The sequence below is a fragment of the Meleagris gallopavo genome, chromosome 17 (assembly GCF_000146605.3).
Source record: "Meleagris gallopavo isolate NT-WF06-2002-E0010 breed Aviagen turkey brand Nicholas breeding stock chromosome 17, Turkey_5.1, whole genome shotgun sequence".
Classification (NCBI taxonomy): domain Eukaryota; kingdom Metazoa; phylum Chordata; class Aves; order Galliformes; family Phasianidae; genus Meleagris; species Meleagris gallopavo.
Window position 1 is genome coordinate 615,680 of NC_015027.2, and position 22,959 is coordinate 638,638.

At 45.3% G+C, this 22,959-nt stretch overlaps 1 protein-coding gene across 1 annotated transcript in view; it reads right to left on the minus strand.

Moving 5' to 3' along the window:
* Positions 1-1,836: 1,836 nt before the first annotated feature.
* PPIL2 (peptidylprolyl isomerase like 2) overlaps positions 1,837-22,959 on the minus strand; it is a 58,072-nt gene continuing 36,949 nt past the window's right edge. The window contains exons 15-20 of the mRNA XM_010719965.3: positions 16,486-16,603; positions 14,039-14,095; positions 5,525-5,597; positions 5,308-5,370; positions 4,671-4,810; positions 1,837-3,097 (exon numbers count right to left, since the gene is read on the minus strand). Of these exons, the coding sequence (XP_010718267.1) occupies positions 3,004-3,097; positions 4,671-4,810; positions 5,308-5,370; positions 5,525-5,597; positions 14,039-14,095; positions 16,486-16,603 (545 nt within the window). The 3' untranslated portion in view covers positions 1,837-3,003. The remainder of the gene's footprint in view (positions 3,098-4,670; positions 4,811-5,307; positions 5,371-5,524; positions 5,598-14,038; positions 14,096-16,485; positions 16,604-22,959) is intronic.

Genomic DNA, 22,959 nt, shown 5'->3' on the forward strand with positions numbered 1-22,959 from the left:
GCTGCCACTGCTGGGGTTTGCAGGGGCACAGCAACAGTGGGAAACACTTCACTCCCTGCTGCTGTTGCCAGAGGTTGAGGTCAGTGGGCTGCACGTGCCCATCTCAGAGTACCCAGTGCTGGGCTCAGAGCACTGAGTCCTGCAGCAGCAGCAGCATCCCTGCAGGTGCTGCAGCCATCCCAGCACCGTACGGAGTACAGTGGCTGCCCCAGCCTCACCTCTGGCCCCTGCCCCACAGCCCCATCAATCCCTCACTGCGATAAATCTGATTTACAAAGAAAGTAGAAACAAAAAATCCCAGCCATGCCACAAAGCTGAGGGGCTGGCAGCTGCCAGTCTCCTTCCTGTTCAGCCCATGGCTCTCGATATCTTTCTCCAAAGCAAACAGTGCTAAGAAGGTGGGGGGTGTTGACAAAAGCCATGCTAAAATCTCACTTTTTCTCTCTTCTAAGAGCACTGACTACACAAGCATCAAAAGCAAAGAGAGCAAAAAATCTGCGTGCAAACAGCACAGCAGCACCCAGCAGTGGAGTTCTGCACTAAGGCTGCCCAATTCCTGCCTGTCTCTTGGGGCACAGCAAGGACCGGCACAGGTGCCCCCTGCAGCACAGTCCTGGCTGCAGAACCCTGGGAGCTGCAGGGCAGGAAAGGCTCAGAGAAGCCTCTTCTCTGCTCTTTCTCAACTCAGGTAGTGGAAACTCTGCAAATGGCCCTGCAGCGAGCTGTGAGCACGAGGGCTACACTGCCCTGCCCTGCACACCACCTCGTGTCCTGCCTGTCCGGCCAAACATTCTGACTTGCACTTTCAAGAAGAGCTTTGTCTCCTTGTCCCTGCAGTTTTGCCAATCAGTAGAAAAGCTGAAGTAAAAAACAAAACTAAACACAACAAACTGACCAGCTATGCATACATCCATGTGACGGAGGGAGCAGAGAGGTGGGGGTCAGAACAGAGCCCCAGGGCTGCAGTGCCCCACACTGCCCCACACTGCAGCCTCAGGGGCGGGTAGAGTCAACAGCCAGCGAGGGCAGAAGCGGGGGCAGGAGCAGCTGGGAAAGCAAAGCCCTGAACCGGGGAGCTTCCACTGCTTAGAGCAGAGCTCCAAGGTTATTCTGCCTTCCTGGAATGCAGGAAGTGGTGGCTGCTCCTGCCTGTTGGCAGTGGTGCGAAACTGTAATGAAATGGGCAGTGCAAGGCCGGCAGCCTCACAGCGATCAGACTTCTGCCAGAAACCTCCAGCAGAACAGGAAAGCGAGCAGTTCTCTTTGCAGCCTGCTGCTGCAAAAGGAGCCTGTCTTTGTAGCACCTGCAGCACAGCCTCAGCAGGGCAGCAGTCCTCACCACACCACTTCCTTGCAATCAAAAACTCCTTTTTTCATAATAATCTCCATTCTAATCTATTATGGAAAACCATTTTACTCATACGGAGTTCATTAAACTGCAACAGCTCCAGCAACACTGTGAATTTTGCAACTTTAAAATGTACTGAAGCAGATGGTACATAAAAGGGATCGATACCCCTCTGTCAGGCAGAGGCCAGCCCAGAAGCAGCAGCAAGCTGCAGTCCGGCACCAGCAGCTCAGCTGCAGGAAAGCACCACACAGCTCCAGGAATTGCGTCTGGCTTTGTACCCTACAAAATGCTGCAGAAAACCCCTGCTATTCTTTAAATGAATTTCAACTTCCTATAGTTTAACAAGGATGGGATCATATCCGCAGAGATCCCCGAGTTCCTCACAAGCATCTTAAAACATAGGAATGAATCATTTCCTTGCACAACAATCGATGCCGTAATGCTGTGATCCTGGAAATCACAGCTGAGGGTAAAGCACAAGTATCCAAAGGAAAATAAAAGCATTTAATTGCAAAACTTGCTACCAAAAATTTTTTACAGCGATTTCCTATAAATGGAGACTTTAATCTTTTAAACCACTGATATCAATGTATTGGTTACAAAGATGACTACAAAACCACCTCCTCAGCCAGGCAGGGAGGGCACTGCTGTGCTCTGAAAACACTCGAGGTGAACTGAGAAGTCACGTTCAGGATCTACTGCACCACCTGTAAGTGACAGTAACACAGGTTACATTTCCCAGGCTGGCATTTCTGCACTCAGTAAGGCCTTTTGTAAGCATCCTAACAGTGTGGCTATGTAAGGAAATATTTGAGATGCCTATGCAAGGAGCAGCCCAAAGGGATGGCTGAAAAAATGCTGTGATGCTGTTTCTGTTCCCACTCAAATGCTCCAGGCTGTCAGTTCTGGACCAGCCCGGCCTCCCAGCTGCCCAGGGGCTCCAACGAGGCCAGCTGCCAGAGGAACGCACAGCGCTGCTGCAGCAGGCACACTGCTCACTGCTCAGCCTTACTGCTTTCCAGGCTGCTAGAGATCACATGGGTGCAACACAGCTCATTTCAGAGCGAGCAAGGGCCTGTGGAGACTGACAGCAGTCAGTCCAGCCAGGAGGCAAGAGGAAAAGATGGAATTAATCCTTATTGAGAACAAGCAAAAGGCAGCTGGAAAGGAGAGGCAGGACAGGCTGCAGCCCTCTTCCCTCTGCAGAGCCTTCCAGCAGCTCGGGCACTTCCCCAGAACACCAATCCATCTGGCAGACCCAACTTGCCTGGAAATGATTACCTGTAAATGAAGCTCTTTCACAGTGTAGCTGTTATTGAGGCAGCATACTGCAAGGCTGGGCTCTGCCTGAGCTGCTGCTGGCTATGCAGAGAAAGGCTCCAGCTAATCCCCAGCAGAGCTGTGCTGCCCGCTCCCTGCTCAGCTGAAGAACAACAAAAAGGCCTTCGAGAAAGATGCAGCTGGAGAAATGCAGATCTCTAGAAAACAAAGCCACATTAACCAGCCTTAACAAAGCAACAGTTTTCTTCCACGGTGAATGCTGGTGCCTTCCCTCTCCCCAGGACAGATTGTCTTTTGGGCTCTTCAGGGACATGTGGGAGGCCTCCTCTTCTTTTTTGCTGTGCTGCTCCAGTGCTGGGCTCTGCACACTGCTACCAGGAGCTGAAGTCCCCAAAGCCTGCGCTCTTTTTCTCTTTCTTTGCAGCTGTGCTTGTTGAGGGCCCGTCATCTTCCATGCTGCGCTTCCTGAAGCCAAAATGAAAACACCTCTTAGGGACTATTTACTGCTTGGTGGGAGCAGGGCAGCTGGCTGCCTTGCCTCTCCCTGCAACAGCTACACTGGAGCCAGCTATGAATCAGAGAGGAGTGTGCGCCTTGGGCTGGCACAGCAGGGCTGGGGCTTCTGGCTGTCTGCAGGGAAGGCTCGTGTCAGGCTTTGAACACTTCCAGGAATGTGTTCAAAGCCTAGCAAGTTCTCCAGGTCAGAGCAGAAGATTTAACAGGGGCACTTTTTTAGCACTGAAAGTTTGAGCCATAAGAGCTCCCCCCACTTCTTACCCACGCTTGTGGTAGCAGAAGGATTTATGGGAAACGGGGTGTAAAGCAGCTGGCTGAGTCTGTTCCTTGTGCATGGCATGCTGCACTCACCACTGCTATTCCCAGCTCACCTTCAGCAGAGCTTATAGCCCCATGGAAATTCTACATGGCCAGGTCACGTTCTGTGGTTTAATTGTCAGATAGCAGCAGCCAGCAGGGAGAAGCTTGAGCCAAAGAGCTGCTGTGCCCTCCTGAAGGCAGGCTGCAATGAGTGAAGGACCAGGAAAGAAACGTCCCTTCTGTACAGCTGGTAACAGTGAATGACAGTTTTATGCTGAACATAATATTTTAAGGTCCAAGCAATATTTTGTAACCGAAATGTTTTACTGAGATGCACATGGAGCTGACCTACATGGACTGCCATATTTTCGTTCTTACAGTTATGCAAATGCCTGTAAGTCACACAGGCACAAAGAAGCTGACTAAGTTGCTGTCCAAATCTGTGTACACACAAATACATGTTTGCCTTTATGCAGCAGGCAGACAATAGTATTTTTGCAAATGCTGTTACAGAAGTCTGCTAAAAATCAAGCGGAAGGCATTCATTGTAATTTATCCAAAGCTGATGCTAGGCTGCAGCTGAGGCAGCATTCTGTGCTGTCTTTAGGTAAGCAGGAGATGCTGTCAACTCCAGTGAGTGTACAGAGGGTACCTGGGAGAGGGTGCTTTGGGACAAACCTGTACAACCTGCCAGGTACCCTGAAGCTCGCAGAGCAAGCCTGGGAACCTGTTGGCTGCACAGGGAATCAGATCAGAAGACTGATGCAGGTTTAAGGCAGCTTCTTTGTGCTCAAGAAAAGCTGCTAAAGGAAAAGATATCCATGGGACAGTGGCCTTAAGAAATAGCTGGAGAAGGGGAAGAGATCAGAATAAAAGATGGAGGAGGAAGTGACTGTACAATTCCTGCTTAAGGACTTCTGCATTGTGGACACATATCTACAATTGTGAAGTCTGCACACACTGCTGAGGACCGACTCAGCCATGTTCAAGTGCTGAAAAAAAAAAAAAGCTCACATAACTTTCAATTTTGAAAAATAACAGAACTAGAGGGATCTCCAACTCCTGCATGACAGTCTTTGCAAAGCTTGCTGGCACTAAGCAAACATCTGGCCTGTTCCAGAGCTCTAGCAGGTAGTGCTGAGAAAACAGCAATGGACAGGGTCAGCATCCAGCAGGAAAGGCAACTAAAACTGAACAGAGATCAGCTGGGCAGGGAACTTACGCTGCAGCCATGTTAATGTATTTTCCAATCCCCTGACGGTAAGTTTTAGGAGTCTGGACATCTTTCTTCAGTGGGACCACTTCAGCTTTTGTTTTGGCTGCTTCTTCTTCCAGCTGAACCTTCTCTCTTTCTGCAGCAACCTGTGGGAAGCAGAGAGCAATCTGTTACAACAGCTCGTCCAGAGAAAGGAGACCATGACTATAGTTCTTTGAAACTCTACAGCACTCTAAGACAGCAATCAGCACTGCTGTAATAACAGGGTTGGCTTTAGGAACCAACTGTTCCTGCTGTCTGCAGCCATTGCAACAAAACTTCTCTTTGTCACCTCGACCCATAGTGGGCATTTGGAAAGGAAGCTATTGCTAAGGGTGAGGGGGGGAGCCGTGCCAGACTGAGCTCCCAAGACCTCTCAGCTGAAACAGCAGCTGTGCTCTCTGTGCACAGTGCAATGTAAGGAGCAGCCGTTCCACCTTACCTCGTGCCTGTGTGGGCCAGGGGCTTCCACATGCAGGGGGAGGTGTAAAGAAGAGGCACGGGAGAAGCATATGGTCTCCACTAGGGATCAACTGGGGCAAAAACTGAAGTCACTGAGCTTCAAAGTTCTCCGGCCTATCAGACGAGAGAACGCCATCCTCACCTGTGCATCTGCCTCCTCATACGGGTCAACAAAAACGGTTGTTGCCTGGATTCGTATTTCCTCCTGTGAGCAGAAGAGGAGAACATTGACTCTCTGGCTGAACTGGAACGTCTGCCCCAGGTTCTGCTTCGGGGAAGCAGCAGCAGCAGGGTGACCACGCCATGCAGGGCCAGAGGTGCTCGCTATCCCCGCACAGCTCCTGTCACTTCCTGCCTACCTTGGGACGGTCTGTCTTCGGGTCACTTTCCACGTTCTCCATAGCAGTCAGAGTCTCAAAGCCACCGACCACTCTAAGAGAGAAAGACAACTTCCAGCTGTCACAACATCACTGAAATATTCCCACACTCTCACATCCAGTATCGTCACTGCCCACCCACTCTACCAGACTTTTATACCAACTGTGTTTAGGAGAAGGGCAATCAGCAACTGTAGTTGGAAGACTTATGATAACGTCATTCAGGGTGGAAGGTAAGATTTTTTTCCCCTCAAATCTGGGATTTGAGTTTAAGTTTAAACACAATAAGGAAAAGACAAATATTCAGAGAGAATGCAAAGACATATCTCCCTAAATGTGGCAGCCTTTTAGTGCACAGAAACCAGCCAGATGGAGAAGGAGCAACTGTGGACAGCTGCCTGTGCAAGAAAAAACAAATCCAATGCAAAACAGGTTCATTTGCTAGCGTTACATCCATAAATTTGTATCTCATTTGTTGCTACAATGAGTTTTGAAAACTAAATCAGACTGGGTCAAGAAAGCAAATGTTTCCATTAACTTCCCATTTTTTGCTTGCAGCAATGAACCTGGGGGAGGCTTTGGGAAAGCAGCAGAGCATCACATCGTGGACACCCCTCATCGTAGGTTGTATTTAAGAGGATCCTTGGCTGCTCATTTCTCAAGACAACGTATCCAAATATTTCCTTTGAAACATTAAAAAAAGGCTGAAGACTTATGGACAGTTGTTTTTTTCCTACCCCTCCTCACCCAAAAAAGAAGCATGGAACAATGGGAAAATTCCAGAAAAGGATATTTAGAAAGGATAAATGGGGTGATCCAGGTAATTATAAGCCTGTCTTCCTGGCATCTATCCCAGCAAAATAATGGAATAGTGGAGACAGGACATGATTAAGAAAGAAAGGAAATAAGTAACTGCAATCAACAAGGTTTTGTGGAAAACAGTCTGCCAGACAACCTTCTATCTCTGAGCCACCAGATGTGGTTAATAGGGATAACAGCGTCAGTGGAACAGACTTCTGGAAGGTGCTGATATTTTGATGGAGGAACCAGAACGATGCAAACACGGCACGCGTTAAATCAAAAATCCGGCTGACAGGTGTGAAAATCTACCTTCAAATAGGAACTACTGAGTCAGTTTGTTTCCAAGAGTCCTGCAGGGATCAGCTCTTGGTCCCAAGACATTTATTGGTTTTATCCATATCGCTGTTCCCAATCAAATGTGAAAATGGCTATACTTAGAACAGCAGTAAATAAAGCCCGCTGATGCCAGGGGATCTGAGCCTTTACAAATGCAGGCTGTAGCTGGACAACATCTGCATTAACACAGCCAGGCCACATGGCCAGGAGCCAAAGCCACAGCCCATGCGAACGTCTGTGGGACAACGAGGAGCAGCCCTAATTCTGAACAGCGCTGCTCCCGGAGCCAGAGGAGCTCAGGAGCTGCAGTGGGAGGGCAGGGCCTGCTGCACAGGGAGCTGCACCTCACTGCACCACCTGGGTAACACGGGCACTAAAGATGCCCAACATAAAGACCCAGCTGCAGAAAGCACTGCTGAGTTCCAGAGGCTGCTGCTAAGCACCTGCCTGAACAGAGGCGGTCGCTGCAAACACTCTGTTGTTGTTTGAGCGTTCCAAACTTCTGCCCATTCCCCAAGGGTGTGTCAATATTCTGTAATCAGGTCGTGACTTCTAAGAGCAATTAAAAAAACACGCATGCAGGCTGGAACAGATGCATTCATTTGCAGCTGGAGATATCGCATGGGGGAACTTTCTGAGAGCAGAGGGGGTCTGACAGCCCTGCATCGGCTCCAGCAACTTCGTAACAAAAACTCAATTTCAAAACCCTCCTCGGGCCAATATCAGATCCACTTTTAATACCAATGATTAACACACAGCCTAAGATACATTCACTGTATTTTAATTGCCCCTAAAGGAAACTTCTGATTTAATATTGGAGGATTTTCTAGCCAACAGCTCCATTCATTATCTGCCTGTGTGTTTCCATTTAATTAGGTTCTGATAATTTAAAATAGTCAGATCAGCTGTGCACTAGCAATTCAATCGAGTAATCCCTTAGCCCATAGCTAGACTTTCCACAATATTACCCCCAATGCATTTTGGCAACGCTCACCAATCTTCCCTCGCCGTGCTAATTAAACATTACTGGGAATTCTTTGTCACTTGTACATTTTACATCAGAGATGGATGTGGCATTCACAGGTCAGCAGTGAAAGAACGAGGTACCACCTGCTTGACATGATTAAAAAGTGTTAGGAGAGAAGACAAGGATATTATCCTTAGGATGGGTTGGTGGTCCACTGTTCAGCTATCAACAATAATCCACCAGAAATTGCTAGTTAGCACTTTTCATAGGACCTTTGTTGTTTTACTGCCTTCTATCACTTTTCCAGTTAGCAGTAAAGATTGCATTGAAATAAAACAATCTGTATGACGTTGCAAAGTTTAGACACCAAATCAACTGCACTCACAGCTGTGGATGTGTCCTGCAGGGAGGCAGCTGCCAGCACTTCCCTTCGTCTGCAGCACCAGCAGCCAGCTAAACATGCTGGCATTTGGTGCTCTGGTGTCGGTACCTCCAGTGACAGGTTGGTCCTTTTATGCCAACCCACGCAAAGAAAAGTCAGTCCTGGTTCCAGACAGCAGCTTCCCTTCATTTCATGTTTCACTTCTAGCAAGGGTGCTCCTCATTCACAAGCGGTGGCACAACGTTGTTCTCACCTTGCTCAGCTGTGGGGCTGCACAGCAGGTCGTTCTCTTTCCTCCTTCAGCTTCTTTTCCCCAAACTGGGAAAGAACTGTTTTCTTTTGCACTCCTGCCTCTAACCCTTTCCACAGGAAGTACGTCCGTGCATGTTGCAGCGTCAGCACAGTGAGCTCTCAATATTGCTTTGTGTCTTTCCATGCTGTGATAAAACTGCTCATAGAAATTAATTTGAATACAAGCCAGGAGCTGAGAGAAGACAGCCCTGACCAGAAGAACTGGAAATAATTCCCAGGTTAGTTTTGGTCAGGGAACCCACGCCAAGGATCAAGCCAGCTGAGGTGCTTCCAGAAAGGACGAGATCTGATCACAGCGCACATCCACCGAAAACTGGGCTACGGATCCGTCAGGAAACGTGTGGCTAGATGCAAACAGTTCTGCAGAACTTTCTTTGATTTATCAAGAGGAACGCTGACACACACGTTGGCTCTCAAAATAAAACAAGTTGTTACAGTCAGACCTCACGCTGCATTGCTGAAATCAGAGCGGCAGAACGCAGTGTGTCTCAGGGAGCGCACCGGCACCACCGCAGCCATCACCCCACAGCCAACAGCCAAACCAGCACACCGAGGCACTTCTGGGGGTTCTCTGCCAGCCCCACAACACATGCCCTGGGCTTAAGAAGAAAGGACGTGGCCAAAAAAAAAAGGCCTGCACAAGTTACATGTAGGAAAGACCATCAGATCAGTACATTAAAGCACTACAAAACCTTTGAACATGAGAGCAACTACTTAGCAGTACTCAAATAACCCACTAGCTTCGAAGAGATAAAACCTGCAGCATGAGTAACTGTGAGTCTCAGCATGAAGAGCCTGCAGACAACTTTCATTAAGACAGAAGGTAAGGGCCGTGGGCTCAGGCTGTACGCAGCACTCACGGAGCACTGAGAGCACCGCTGCCAGCCGGCGGGTCGGCACACGGGAGGCAGAAGGGCAGAAACGACTTTCCCTGCTGCACTGTGTGGGGCTGAGCTTCCCCTGCTGCACTGTTTGTGGCTCTGCTCCTCAGACAAGCTGCCATGCATGCTTTGTCCTAAACAGACCGTGCAAGTTTCTGTGAGGTTTAAACAGCAGTTCAGATGACAGCCCACAATGGAAAAGGTGACACCTTCAAGACACCATCTACATGAGAACAAGCAGTGAGACCGAGGTTTGCTGTCTGTCTCCAGCAGATGCTGAACAGAGAACTGATGATCTCAGCAGTACATTTAGCTCAGTGTCCCTGCGACAGCTCGCTGCGTTTTTAGAGGAGCTTGACAAATGCTGCATTGCATTCACATGCGGGGGATAAGGTAGGTGCATTTACATTCATTCTGTTAAAGAAGTAATGAAAAATATGGCCGTATCTGTGCAACACTGTTTTACTGAACACTAAGCTAAGCTAGCACTGGGAATCTTTGCATCTCAAATTTAGAGATGTTATTTAAAATCCCACTTCACGTTATGGCTGTTTTACTATGCAAACCAGTAACTGTCTGGCAGTCACTGCCAAAACCTCTGCATGAAGTGCAAGAGAAACGTGTGGAGAAAGCTCCATTCATTTGCAGTATGCCAAGGAACTCTCACAGCTACACCAGCGTTGTTCCTACAGAGCACTGCAGCTCCCGAGCAGCCCCACGGCCATTCACACATGGACTTGCTAGTTCTCAAACTCTTTAAGGCACAGGAACTGTGCCTTATGCAGTGCTGGGGTGGCAGTGCTCCAGGACCATGGGGTTTCCTGACCAGAGGACAAAACGAGAACAACGTCTGGGCTTTCTCAAAAAAATAAAACACCAAACCTTTAAACTAGGAACAGAAACCAGAAAGAAACTTTGTTTTGTAAATACATTCTGTACTCAAGCTTATTTTTATATTAAAACAAAAGAGTACATGCATTTATATACACAGAGAACAATATATACAGGCACAAGCACACACTCTCAGGACAAAATGTTTTCTATGTATACACCCAACCCAAAACGGAGTGAGCAATTCCAACCTGCCACAAGGGTGTAGTCAAAATACCTCAATCTCTCCTAAGGGCTTATGATGGGAAGTGGGACACAATAATGGAAAGCAACAAAACAGTAAAGCAACCTGGAGAAAAGCATTTGGAAACCAAACTCAGCAGATGAACCTGGTGCTTCCCAGCTCAGCGGCTGCAGGGTGCACTGATCCATAGCACACAGGGAACATTACACACAGAAACAAACACTGCACCACCGGATCATTCCTGGTACCTCAGTGCACTGTAGCAGCTTTACTTGGTTATCGCTTTCGAGGACAAGAGTACTAAGCAGGTTAGGGGATATTAACTGCAGTGATGCTTATCCAAGGGGAGTAAACTTTCTGCCACAAAAGCATCTGACAACGGAAGGAGGAAAGGAAGGCTGAGCTGACTGACAGGCGACACTTCCTCCTTTGCTCCCTCTTTTGGCCTTCTTTTAATCTCACTGCATACCTGCAGCCTGCTCTCACTGCCCCACTTGTCCTTCGCTTCATGCACAATTTGGACACCAAGCATTTCTCCCCTCCTGCTGATCACAACAGTTCAGTCACTTTTCACTATCATTCCAAACATGGACTTTCCCTTTGGTTTTGGAATGGGCTCCCCAGGTTACCACGAGGCACTTCATTTTCTTCAGGGCATTCTTCGTCCTTGGTTCAAAAGAAAGTGTGAACTGTTGGTGAAAGGTAAGCTGAAGGGGTTGTGCAGTAACATCCCTGCACCTGCGTGCACTCCTTTATCTACTCACACAGCCAGCTGTCTGGCACAGATCATGTTTCTATTCCTACTTACAAAGGTCAGATGAACTTGGTGTCTGATCCATGCGAATTATGAGCCACTGGAGTAACAGAAAATAAAAATAACACAGATATGATGTGCTCACATCTAGATTTATAAGGCACGTCAGACAGGAATGCAAGTCTATGCTGATGTTCCAGCAGTAGTGCATGCAGCTCATGCAGGTTGAACTCCTGACTGCAGCACGGGCTGGGGAGCTCCCTCACACAGCAGCACAGAAGTGCAGCAAAGAGGACCTTCCCTTTGCAGCAATCACCTGGAAATACTTACCGTCCTTTCTCTGGATGACACACAAGAGCAAACTCAAGACAGTTGCTCTACATTATCTGAGTTCCTAAACCTCTTACTATCCAGCTAGAAAACAACAAAAGCCACCAGTTAGATTTCAAGTTAATTACAGCATTCTCTAAAGTGGGAGAAATGGTAATTACTAGAAGTGATAATTACTAAGTTAATTGAGGCAGCTCTGCTGGAGCAGGAAGTCCACGCAGCCTGCAGCACACCTCCTAGGGAAGGCTTCCTTCTCTTACTCAGCATTTGGTTTTACTCCTCATCTACGCCAAATGATCTCCTTCAGTTTCAGTAACAACCGCCCTCATTGGTGCCACGGTAGGCAGCACTCGTATGACAAGATGCTCCCCATGTCCTCCAGCTCCAGCCTCCTCCCAAAACTGAACAACCCCTGTGCGTGAGGCCAGGCCATGCCTGCAGAACCACGGCACTACTTACAGAACCTGGCTGCCTGCAGCTGGCATGTTTGAGAAACACCCTGAACAGCCAAACATCCAACTCCTAACAGCTGCTGCTGTGCAAACACCGTGCTTCAAACCAGTGGGGGCATGAACAAAAGGCAGCTCTCAAGAGAAAGAACGTGTCAATGCTCCATCCCACATAGGAAAAAAAAAAAAAAAGTATGAAATTCCTGCTGGAAAGTTCTACACAAATTACAAACATGTCAAATTCTGCTCTCAGAGATTTGTATGTGACACTTATTAACATGAACCAAAGATGTACAGAAATGGTTGAGGTGACACCTGAGTTCTGGGTATTTAGGTTTTACATTAACTGAAATAAGTAATCCTCAAGTCTATGTGAAAGTCACAACGCACCAGTAAACAACCAGTTGAGACGGTCCAACGTAGCATTCATGGAAACAAAGACTTCTGATTTCATGGATTCTTTCTATTCTTAACCCTACATATCATTCCTAGATATGCTTTCCAGATACTATTGTACTCTACAGTCTAAGATCAGATACAGTCACCAAATCCTGGAAACGCCCAGGATCTAAAATAGCAAGTTCCACTACAGATACAATCTCTTCAGTCTTCTGGCTTTGATGGTTTTTCAAACAACAAACGAAGGTAAAAACAGCTGAAGGAATTTGATGACAGAATATAGACCTCAAGAGCTGCATACATTTGTTTGCTAATTCAATTGTTCAGGTGTTCAATCTGTAGGTAAATAAGAGGATATGGGAATGCATCTAACGTGGCATCCTTACCTTTGTCATTCTTCAAATTAATCATTTTTTAGATGAAAGAGAATCCAGAGTAAAATTCACCCACCCTGTGTTCAGATGGAAGTGCCACTCTTTTCTTAAGCGGGCAGAGAAATGATTCTAAATCAACATCAATGCAAAGATGTTTCATTTGTATTTCAGCTGAGAATATCTGCAGCACTCTCAAATGATGGTAAAACCAGAGCATGCAGAGGAGACACTGCCTGAGACACGAAGGGCACACGGGATGCTCAGGCTGCATCCCAGACCGAGCAACAGCCACGTTGTCAGCAGAGTTCTACTAACCCACACAGACCTGGGGAAGTGGTGAGCTCAGGTTAACAGCATTATCATATCAGATTGAAGGGGATTTCTGCAAGGAGGACTCATATTGTATGCATATACGTGTGCCAATTTTAAGACATAGGTAACACAACTCTACCAATAATCCACTTTCAGAATTAGAATTTGCTTTATTTATCAGCTTTCACCAAAGGAAAGCTTGTCTAGGACAGACTTGAGAAAGGAAAAAGAATATATTCCAAAGGGTGCAATTTCTGCAGAGTCCGTATCAGAACTAATGGCACTAACATAATTGTTTAAAATGAAGCCAGCTTCTGGCTAAAAAACTCCTGGCAGAGAAGATGGAGTCAACTTTTACTATAGAGCACTATTGTGTAATCCAACCGAAGCAAACTGTACATGCTCTGACTTTCAGTTGCTGCCTTTCACAAAGGTAAAACCAGGAAAAGAATACAATACTTAATTATAAAGAGACTATAAAATCCTTGAGAACTACCACCAGAGCAAACCTGCCATCTGTAGCAGGGCATTTGTTAGAATAGCTGCGGTGACTCTAAGTAGCATGTACCTGCAGCAGAGAAAGCAAGGAACAAGCAAACACACTTATCTCCTTGTAGAATGTAATATGTCCTATCACATATACCTGCACTTTTATCACGTGATGGCTCGAATGGAAAAGATTTCTGGAAAAGGCTTCTTCAAGAATGAAGTTCCCTTGCTATATTAGCATCACTAATATCTTAGCATCACTAATATCTTATTTGTCTATGTATACATATACACACACACACACACACAGATGTTATACCAATGATCACTGTCAGAAATAAAATAATTAGAGTGAAAATGTTACATGAAGGTGATTATTTTTTCTTGACTCCCTAGACAACTACCCACAGAAAGGAAATAAGGCAATATGTAGTGATGGAAGGAGGGAAAAAAAAACAGTCTGATGACTGGCACTGAATTGATGCTGGCCACCTAATCACAACCAAGGGAACTGAATTGTGAGCAAGGATTTTGCTACAGTTCAATTGCAAGAGTCAGCAGATTCCTCTCTCTAGATTTTGGACTCACTGGGAAATACATCTGTTACACTGCTTCTCATGGTATCTTCCACTTACCTTCCAAACACTGTATGCTTCTTGTCCAAATAAGCACAAGAGCGGAATGTGATAAAGCTGGAAATAAAAACAGAGGGGTTAGCATGTTATCTCACTGAGACTCAGCAACAGCCAGCTTAAAAACAGAAAGTGTACGGAAGTCCTCTGCAGAGAGAGAGGGATCTCGCTTGTTGGGAGCCCCACTGGCTAAACATCCCTTAATTCCTCCGTTCTGTGGGTTTTGTCTTGGATTTGTGAGTTTTTATATCTCACCAACATTCCCAAACAGTACTCCAAACACACTGGTTTGCACAGTGTCCAAAAATAATGTGAGCAACTGCCTCCCTGGCCAGGCAGGCTCTGGAACGTTCCCGGCAGGACAGTGACACATGGCTGCTGCTCACTGAGGATATTTCTTGTGCATAACTGGGAGTCTATACCAGCAAATTCAGTCATTTAACACAACAATCTTCTGCCAGTGTAAACTTTTACCTTTCTGAACATCGACTGTTTGCAATTTCTTTTCCATTGCATTGCCCTGTCTGTGACCCATTTCTCCTCTAGATGGAGCAGATTTGCGCTTCAGGTACAAACATGGCACTTAAAAGTGTCAAAAGTGAGGAAAACCTGTAAAACTTGGGGTTTTCATTTATTGGATTTTTTAACTGTGCGAAAAGGCATTTTTAAACATAAACTCAGTAATTGAAATACCAAATCCAAACCAATTCATACTACCAAAGCCTTTCTCTAAAGTTTGATGCTTTGTTAGAAGACTTAGACTACAAGTGTATAAGACAGAGGTTTCCACTTCATGGTCTGCAGACCATGATGGCCCATGCTGGCTGGGCATGCAGTGCTGGCTCTCCTTTCTGTCTCCATCCGTTACACTACATTAGAGACAGCTAAAAATACATAAACATTCCAAAAGCACTTTTCCATATAAGCGACTGCCTCAGGAAGTTATATGATTGCATATAGGAGGGGCTGCAATCTGCTAGACAATCTATTAAAACATAGCTTGCCCAAAGGAAAGGTTTCAGATGCTGTGCAAATGCAAACTCCCACACGGGGTGTATGTTACAACTTAGTTTTGTGCAAAGGTTCTTCAATATGTAGACCATCAGTTGGTCAGTTAGATGCACCACAGTAATAGAAATTGTAATAAAAAAAATTCCGAGCAGAAGTAAATATACAGAGAAAGCTTTTGAATGTCACTGCAGTTAAAATAAAATTAAGGACAATGGAATTAACACCAGGTGCCAGAAGTCTCTAAACACTGCTTAGGAAGCTTTAAAAATATGGGCAGCTAGAGTCTTGCAAGGACTTTGTATATATGGGAACTTAATATTTCATATGCAAATTTTATGGAAACACACAATCACACAATCACCTCTACAGCTGTGGATGATGTGACTCAATACAGCACATCATTCATGAGCGGTCTCTCTTGTTTCTTGATCCCCCGCCTCTCCTTCTTAATATTCTTTTAAAGCCTCTGCTCTTCCCTGATTTAGCACCTGAGTGCTGGCAGTAACATTCAAATCCAAAATAAGCTTCACAGCAACTGGACCCTGCACACATGCTCAGGCATAAGCACGTGAGTAAGCCTATTAAGGGCCTCGAGACAAGCACCTGTGTTTAGTTAAATTTAGCCACGCTGTTGCATGGCTTACCCAACCATACTCGTGGAGACCAACAGCAAGGCTCCCTTCCACCACCCCCCAGCCCCAATATGCAGAACTGCACACACACACTTTCCTCTGAGGTTCCCAACAGAGGTACAACTTTTTTCTTAGAGAACGAGATGTAGTTGGCTCAAAGTGACATGGGACGTTTTCCAAAGACTGCAGGCAAACCTCTGTGCTTCTGTCACACTTAAAGTATGCTATTACCACTTCAGTGTTTTTAAATCTCATTTGTTGTTCTTTCTCCTTCTTTACTTCATTCATTTTGTCCCTCATTTTAGCCCTCCCTTTGTTTGGTACACTGAACACCAAGTCCTTTCCCCAGACTCTGTGCTCCACCATTTTGTATTCTCCACATAAGAGCAGTGCAGAAGTGCTCTTATTTAGAAACGGGCCAGCAAAAAAAGAAGGAATGTTTCTAAGGTGTGTTTGGTTCATTTCATTAAAGCCTTTCAAAGTTCAGTAGGGGACTAAATTTAAATAGAGCAGAGAGGTACGGTGATTTCACAGCAATAAGAATGGGGCTGCATAAGAAAAAATGAAAACTGCAAACCATAAAACAGAGAAGGCAAATTGATGATGCCATGAGCCGACACGTTCACGCTGCTCTTAGACTGAGTAACAGCAGCTGCAGCCACCCTGACTACAACATGCAACACCTGACAATATTTCACTTGACTGAACTTTAAGGGGCAGCCCAAAAATGTCATTTATTTTCTTCACAGCACAAGGCACAATGTCTGGAGGGAAACAATAAAATACAAAGTACAAGCGACTACTTACAACTGTGATTTGTTTGTGTTAGGTCCTGAATTGGCCATACTAAGAATACCACGCCCTGTATGGGACAAGTTGGGCTTGAATTCATCTTTAAATGGTTTTCCCCAATAAGATTCTCCTCCTGAAAAAAAAAAAAGATGGTAGATGAAATATTTGTTTTCATTAGCTTCCCAGTACATCTTACATCAGACACTAGCAGTAAATTCCAAGTTTCTGGGGCTTCTGATCGCTGTGTTTGTAACATAGTCCTACCTCATCCCTATGACTAGGCTAGTATCTGAGCACGCCCTTGAAATCAGATGTCTGTAACTGGCAATACAATTCTGTGCCTCCACACCACTATCATCTGCAACAGATGAGACTGTTTATCAGCAGCATTATATATCATGTGGCAAAGAACTGCTGAGGATTCATTTACTTTTACTGCTCATCCATCATAGTTTTTTTTTTTTTTGAGACATTAAATCTTCAAGTGTGGCTGACTGAAAAAACACAGGGAGCAAAAAAAACTACTAATATAACTGCACTCTGGATATAGCAATGTTTCCAAAAATATAACATCAGGGAGAGGAAATATGCTTACAGCATCAACTAAGAATAGGGATTGCAAGCTCAAAAGCTTAATTCCTGGATAAACAATGAAAAATGATGATATATATTCCTTCAAAATAAATAGGTATCTTGGTCTAGATACATGGATGATGTAAACACTTAAATACAATTAAGTCCACGGATGATAAAACTTTGCACCAACCACAGACCCAGCCCTCCAAGACTGATTTCTGGGTCTGTGATGGTCTCTCCTCCTGGCTGTCAGTTTTACATTATTTATGTCAGACCTGACATTTTCATTTGCGCTTTCCTTCAGGATCATTTTTAATAAGAAAAACGAAGGCTGAGATGAGTCACGGTTTTACAGTCAAATCCATAATCTTGTTTGACAAACCATGAAAAATATATCACCTTAGGACAGGATTAAAAATAAAACAAACAAAAGTACCCAGACAGGCAGCAAAGACTGGTCCATCTGCAGAACCACTCAGAGTCCTCCTGAGTAACTGTATCGCTTACAAAGCAGAGGTCAGTAAAAGTCCTGCAGCGTGCAATGGCTATTTGCACATGTAACACACAAAAGCTATTTGATGGCACAGCCGCACGGACAAGCAGCAAATTAAATGAGAGCGTAAAACAAATTCCTACCGAAAACCATATGTGAAAAATCACAAGTGTGCATCAAACAAGAGAGGAGATTCAGATGATACCATGAGAACAACGAATCACAGGTGGACAGCTGCAAGTGGAATTAACTAACCCAGCAATTTTGGAAGAAACGGACCCACTTAAAAACCCAATTAATCATGTTCAAAAGAACTATTAATGGAGTTGAGCGCTGCCCGCTCTGCAGTTTTACAAGAGGCAGCAAAAGGGGACAAACCCTGCAGGACTATCTGTAATCAGGAGAGAAGGAGCCATTCGTTCAGTTCAGCTTAATTACATCAGCTTGATTCCGTACGACAGCCTCCTCCCACAGCGGCTGGGAGGCAGGGTAACGCCGCAGCACGCTCTGCCGTCATGAAGATGGTTCCCAGCACCAGATCTTCTGGCCAAATTGTGTTCAGCCTACTACAAAATGCCAACATTTCTCTTTGATAACCAATATCCCTGTGTGTTCCTATTAGCGTAATGCCCATTACCTGCCTCGCTCTGTAGTTGTACACAAGCAAGCAGGGATCAGAATGCAGCAAGCTTCACGTGCTGCCCGAAACCAGCAGCGTACTTGCACAGCATGCAGGCCCCGCCAGCTGCACTGAGCACTGTGCTCTGCATTCTGCTCCCACTTTCCCTTCCTCAGCTCCACCCGACCCACCGCAGCCATCCAGACACGGCCTGCAGCCCCACTCCTCAGCAGCTCTGCACACCTCACACACCTCCACCCCCGGCCACACTCATGTCTCCCTTCAAGAAATAGGTAACGTTGCTTCAAAGGATCTCTTGAAGGAACTCCTCATTATTTGCAAAGCAGATGCGCTATTAGTCCTAACCCAGAGGAGTGTTTGTTGCCTAGAAATTCTCAGCATACAAACATAAGCAGATGCAATGGAGATGGCATGTAGCAGCAAGTGGCCAAAGCCCTGAGCCTGCTGCGCCCCTAGCAGGCTTTCAGCAGACGCTGGAATGCCAGCCTCGTCAGGCTGTTGGAAGTGGGTGAATGGACCCTGCAGCCTCACTGTGAGAAAAATAATTCAGAAAGCATGAGAAAAACAGTGCATGACACAACAAGCAACCAGAGTCCAGTGCTCACAGACAGGAGCAATGAACCATCCCCTGTTGGTTTTAGAATACTCATTTTTGCACGATTTGGTTTCAGATCACACTCTGAGGGTCAGAACTAACCTCGTGCGTACGATGGCTAACTTTGGTTCGCTCCAGTTCTCCGGAAACAAATGCTAATATCCCAGCAGACGGTTCCAGACCCAAGGCCTGCGTGCTCAGCAGCTGCAGGAAGAGCAGAGGACAGAAGCACAGGCACCCTGCAGGCCAGGGCTGTGTGCACAAGGCCTGGCAGCACGGGCTGGCACGGAGAGGTGGGGTGCAGCAAAGATGCTGAGACAACAATGGAATAGATGGAATTGGAATGACTTTATTTTATTCTTCAAACACAAAAAAACAAATGTTTTCCCTTTAAGTTAAAAATAGCCAATTAAAAATTACTGTTTGTCAAACTGTTCCCAACCTCTGGAATTGTTCCAAGCTTCAAGCATCTGCATGAAGAAGCAGACTAGAAGATGGTGAGTTAAAAGGACTATGTTTTTAATTACTGAAACCCAGAATCACTTTCTTTCTCTCTGAAGATTAAGCACAAATCCTTCATTAGCCTACTGGCACGGCAGCACAGTGCCTAATGCTCAGCCAGCACAGCCTGGAATAGGAATTTCAGACCTTTGCATTTTGCTTTATATAGAAGAGCTCAATGTAAGCTTGGGAAAACAGCTCACAAGCCGCAAGCCGACTACTAATAAAGATGAGGCATTCTGAAGTATCGAACAGATTTCACTGTGTTTATTCTCAGCACAGTTGGGAGGCGTGGATGTGCCACCTCCACTGCATCTGAAAGCAGAATGGCTGCAGCCAGAGCAGGAGGAGGTGGAACCATGTGGTCATTCCCTGCACACGCCATAAGGAGAGCAGGCTCCTCCTTTATTGCCCAGATTGTCCTCCGAGGGAGCACAGATCACCAATGACTATATATGGAATCACTATGATGCAAAATCCGAACCCAAAGGCAACGCAAAGCCTGTGGAAAACAAGAATCGTGTCTGGGTGCTCCATTCACAATGGGCAGTGCTGACTGGCACTTTTCACCCAGATAAGATACTCTTCTGTCAGAGTGGAATCGTGCGCCTACTGCACTTGAAAAGTTATTGAGCTGCTATCACAAGAAGTGCTGTAAAATATTTTGGGGACTTCTGTGCTAAAATCAAAGGGGTTCACAAGGGAGCAGACAGGGTCTCAGTCTGGCACTTTCTGGACTGGGAATGTGAAATGGAGCAGTGCTGATAACTCTGCAGATGTGGGTCCTTTGCACAAAGCTGGAAATGGGCTTGGGATCAGCTACCACAGGAGAATGGCCTTCCAACAGCAGCATGCAGCCGAGCTGTGTCTGTGCCCTGGAGCATGGTTAGTTATCCAGCCTCATTTCCGCATCTTGTGCTATAGGAAAGGTGAATAGATGTCATCTGACAACTGCAGCAATCACATGTTAGCAAGTACAAAGAAAGAAGTCATATTTTCAGATTGTATTTCAAACTAAAAACAGCTTTAGTAGTTTTTCTCCTTTCAAACACCTTCTTCAGTAATCACCTATTTCATTATTATTTTTAATGAATATACAGAAGTTGCATAACTTTTATGCAAAGAGCTGAGGGATGCACCTGAGGCTTCAGAAATGTAACATTCCAAAAGCCAGGTGTGGGCTGGGAATTGTCATTCATGAAAGCTGTGATTTTAAGTAAATCCTTCCTTTTTCTGGCATAAAAATTGCTAAGCAGTGATAAAGAAGTGGGAGGGCTCTGATTCACAAAAATGATGGCTTACTTTCTGTAATGTTCTTGTCATTTGGAATAGCGAGGTACACAATAACATCTGACACTTCCATAGAGCTTTCCAAGATATTCTTGAATCATTGTGCAAATACGAAAGCCTGAGTTCATCCAGTAAGTGCTTCTCTCCTTCCAGACAAGGAGACACAGTACTTTTAACCCACATATCTGGGGGGCTGCAATCTAAATGGAGCGTACTGCTCCAGTTAAGAAGGCCTCACTCTTGTCCATTTGCTAAACTTCAGGCATGCAAGAGAAGAGTTCTACAACTGGTGACATTTTAGTATCTTTCCCTGCTAGGAAACCACACCGCAGAACTGAACAAGATTGACCACAGTCTCTCTGCTACCGACAGTTCAGAGGAGGGGAAAAAAGTGCTTTGCTTTGTTCCACACAAACCAAAATGCACTACGAACCTCCTTTGTGCCTTCTTGGACAGAGGCAAACTCAACCCGATTCATTTCATCTTCCAACAGGATGTGAGTAGCTGAAAAATGCCTGTGCTGCTTTAAAAATGGAATGTCCTGGATACAGTTCTCCCCTTTTCATACAAGGGGTTTGGGATATTAAACCTGTTTTTCCTACGTGCAACTTTTCTTCTATTATTTGGAACACTGAAAATACAGAGCAGCTGTTCCATTTGCACTACTGCGAGCTAGACCGAATTATTCACTGAGTTCAACCACTTTGTTGTTAAGAACAGCAGGAAAAGACACATCACAAATGTAAAATTCGTTTTCAAATAATTAATCATTACACAGAATGACCATGACTCAACTTACTGCTTTGAATACTGCCTTTATGGATTTTTATTTTATTATTTTTTTTGTTAAAGAAAGAAGCCACTGCAACACAACACAATTTCTCCCAGTAGTCTTATGAAACTTGAAGTTTATGGCTACAGAAAATTAGTTTGGTCCTCTAAATCAGTATCAAACTTACAGGACAGCGTATCTAACTCTTTGGCAATGCTGCTGAATAAGCTAAATTAAAATTCAATTCCTCACTGTTTCTAGCATGGTATGAGCTTGCAGATGCCACCATCTACACTTCTATCCTTCTTGCATCCCAAGGTTAACTACTGAGTACCGGTGATTGGCCACTCACATGCCAACCAAGTTGGGACCATTCTTTTGTGACAGTTGAATGAGAAATTCAAGGGCACACCATGTGATGCACAAAAAAAAACCCACGAAAGAGAGGTAAGGCTCAGTGCTGCTTCCAGCCTGGGGAGCTGTAGAGTCAGTCAGTGACAGCCCTTCTGCAGGGTGTTTTCCTAAACTAAAGCACACTTACCCAGGAGAGCCGAGCACAGTTTGTGCCTGTCTCAAGCCTTTCTATAAAAGGCTCTGATCGAAACAGTTCGGCAGTTTAAAATAAAACTTCAAGGATAACTTTTGAATAGTCTTCACTATTTCCAGTTGAATTACCTGAGAAGAAAGCCCTGTTCTACAAATATGCTTCCCTGACACCAGAGAAGTCAAATTATTTACTCTCTTTACTCTTGTTTACTTTAAGTGTTCACATTGTTTTAAGTCACCCATCCTAAGCAAAGCATTAATTTATAGAGGGGCACAGAGAATTGTAAGGGAGATGCATTCTCTCCTTTTCTCCATTCTATAGTTAAAAATAAGTACTTCCTCTAATTTACAGGGTTTAAAGAATTGATACCAAATTACACGGCGAAGTTTCAGCACACAACTGGAGATGTTACAATAGATCCCAGCACAGAATACTGGCTGAATGAGGCACACACATCTCTACACGAAGTTACTGCTGGCTTGTAGACACCTCACAGTGTGCAAGGTAAGCCAGGTAATGGGGAGCAAAGCCTGACCGACTGCCGACACTGTGAGCTGCCCAAGCTGCTTCATGTAAGCACCAAGCACGCAGGCACAGGAGATCAAGAGCAGTCAGGTAGCTCACCAGACTGCCTGTTCAGTACATCTTCTTGCGATGCTACTGTTAGCACATTAGATAAAGGATTATTAAGGATATTTAAAGTGCAGTTATGTTCAAAACATCAAAACCATTTTGTGACCATAGTGTCAACAAATGTGCAACACTGTCATATTTATTTGAGTATAAACTGTTCGCTTTATTGGAACTTTAATAGCCTTGACAGTTGTTTGCAAGGCTCCTTGTCTACAGTATATACCTGTTTAATACCATCTTTAATTAAGAATGACAAGGAGAAAAACAAGATGGAAAAGTCTAGAGGTCATTATACTCCTTTTTAAAAATAACTCACAGAGGAGTTGTTTCTCCTATGGTCTTTGTTTTTTTCCCTCCTTTGGTCTTACACTTCCTACTTCCTTTGCCAGTAGAGCTGAGCCTTGACCTTCAGAACAGCAGCCCTGCCAGCCTCCTGCCAACT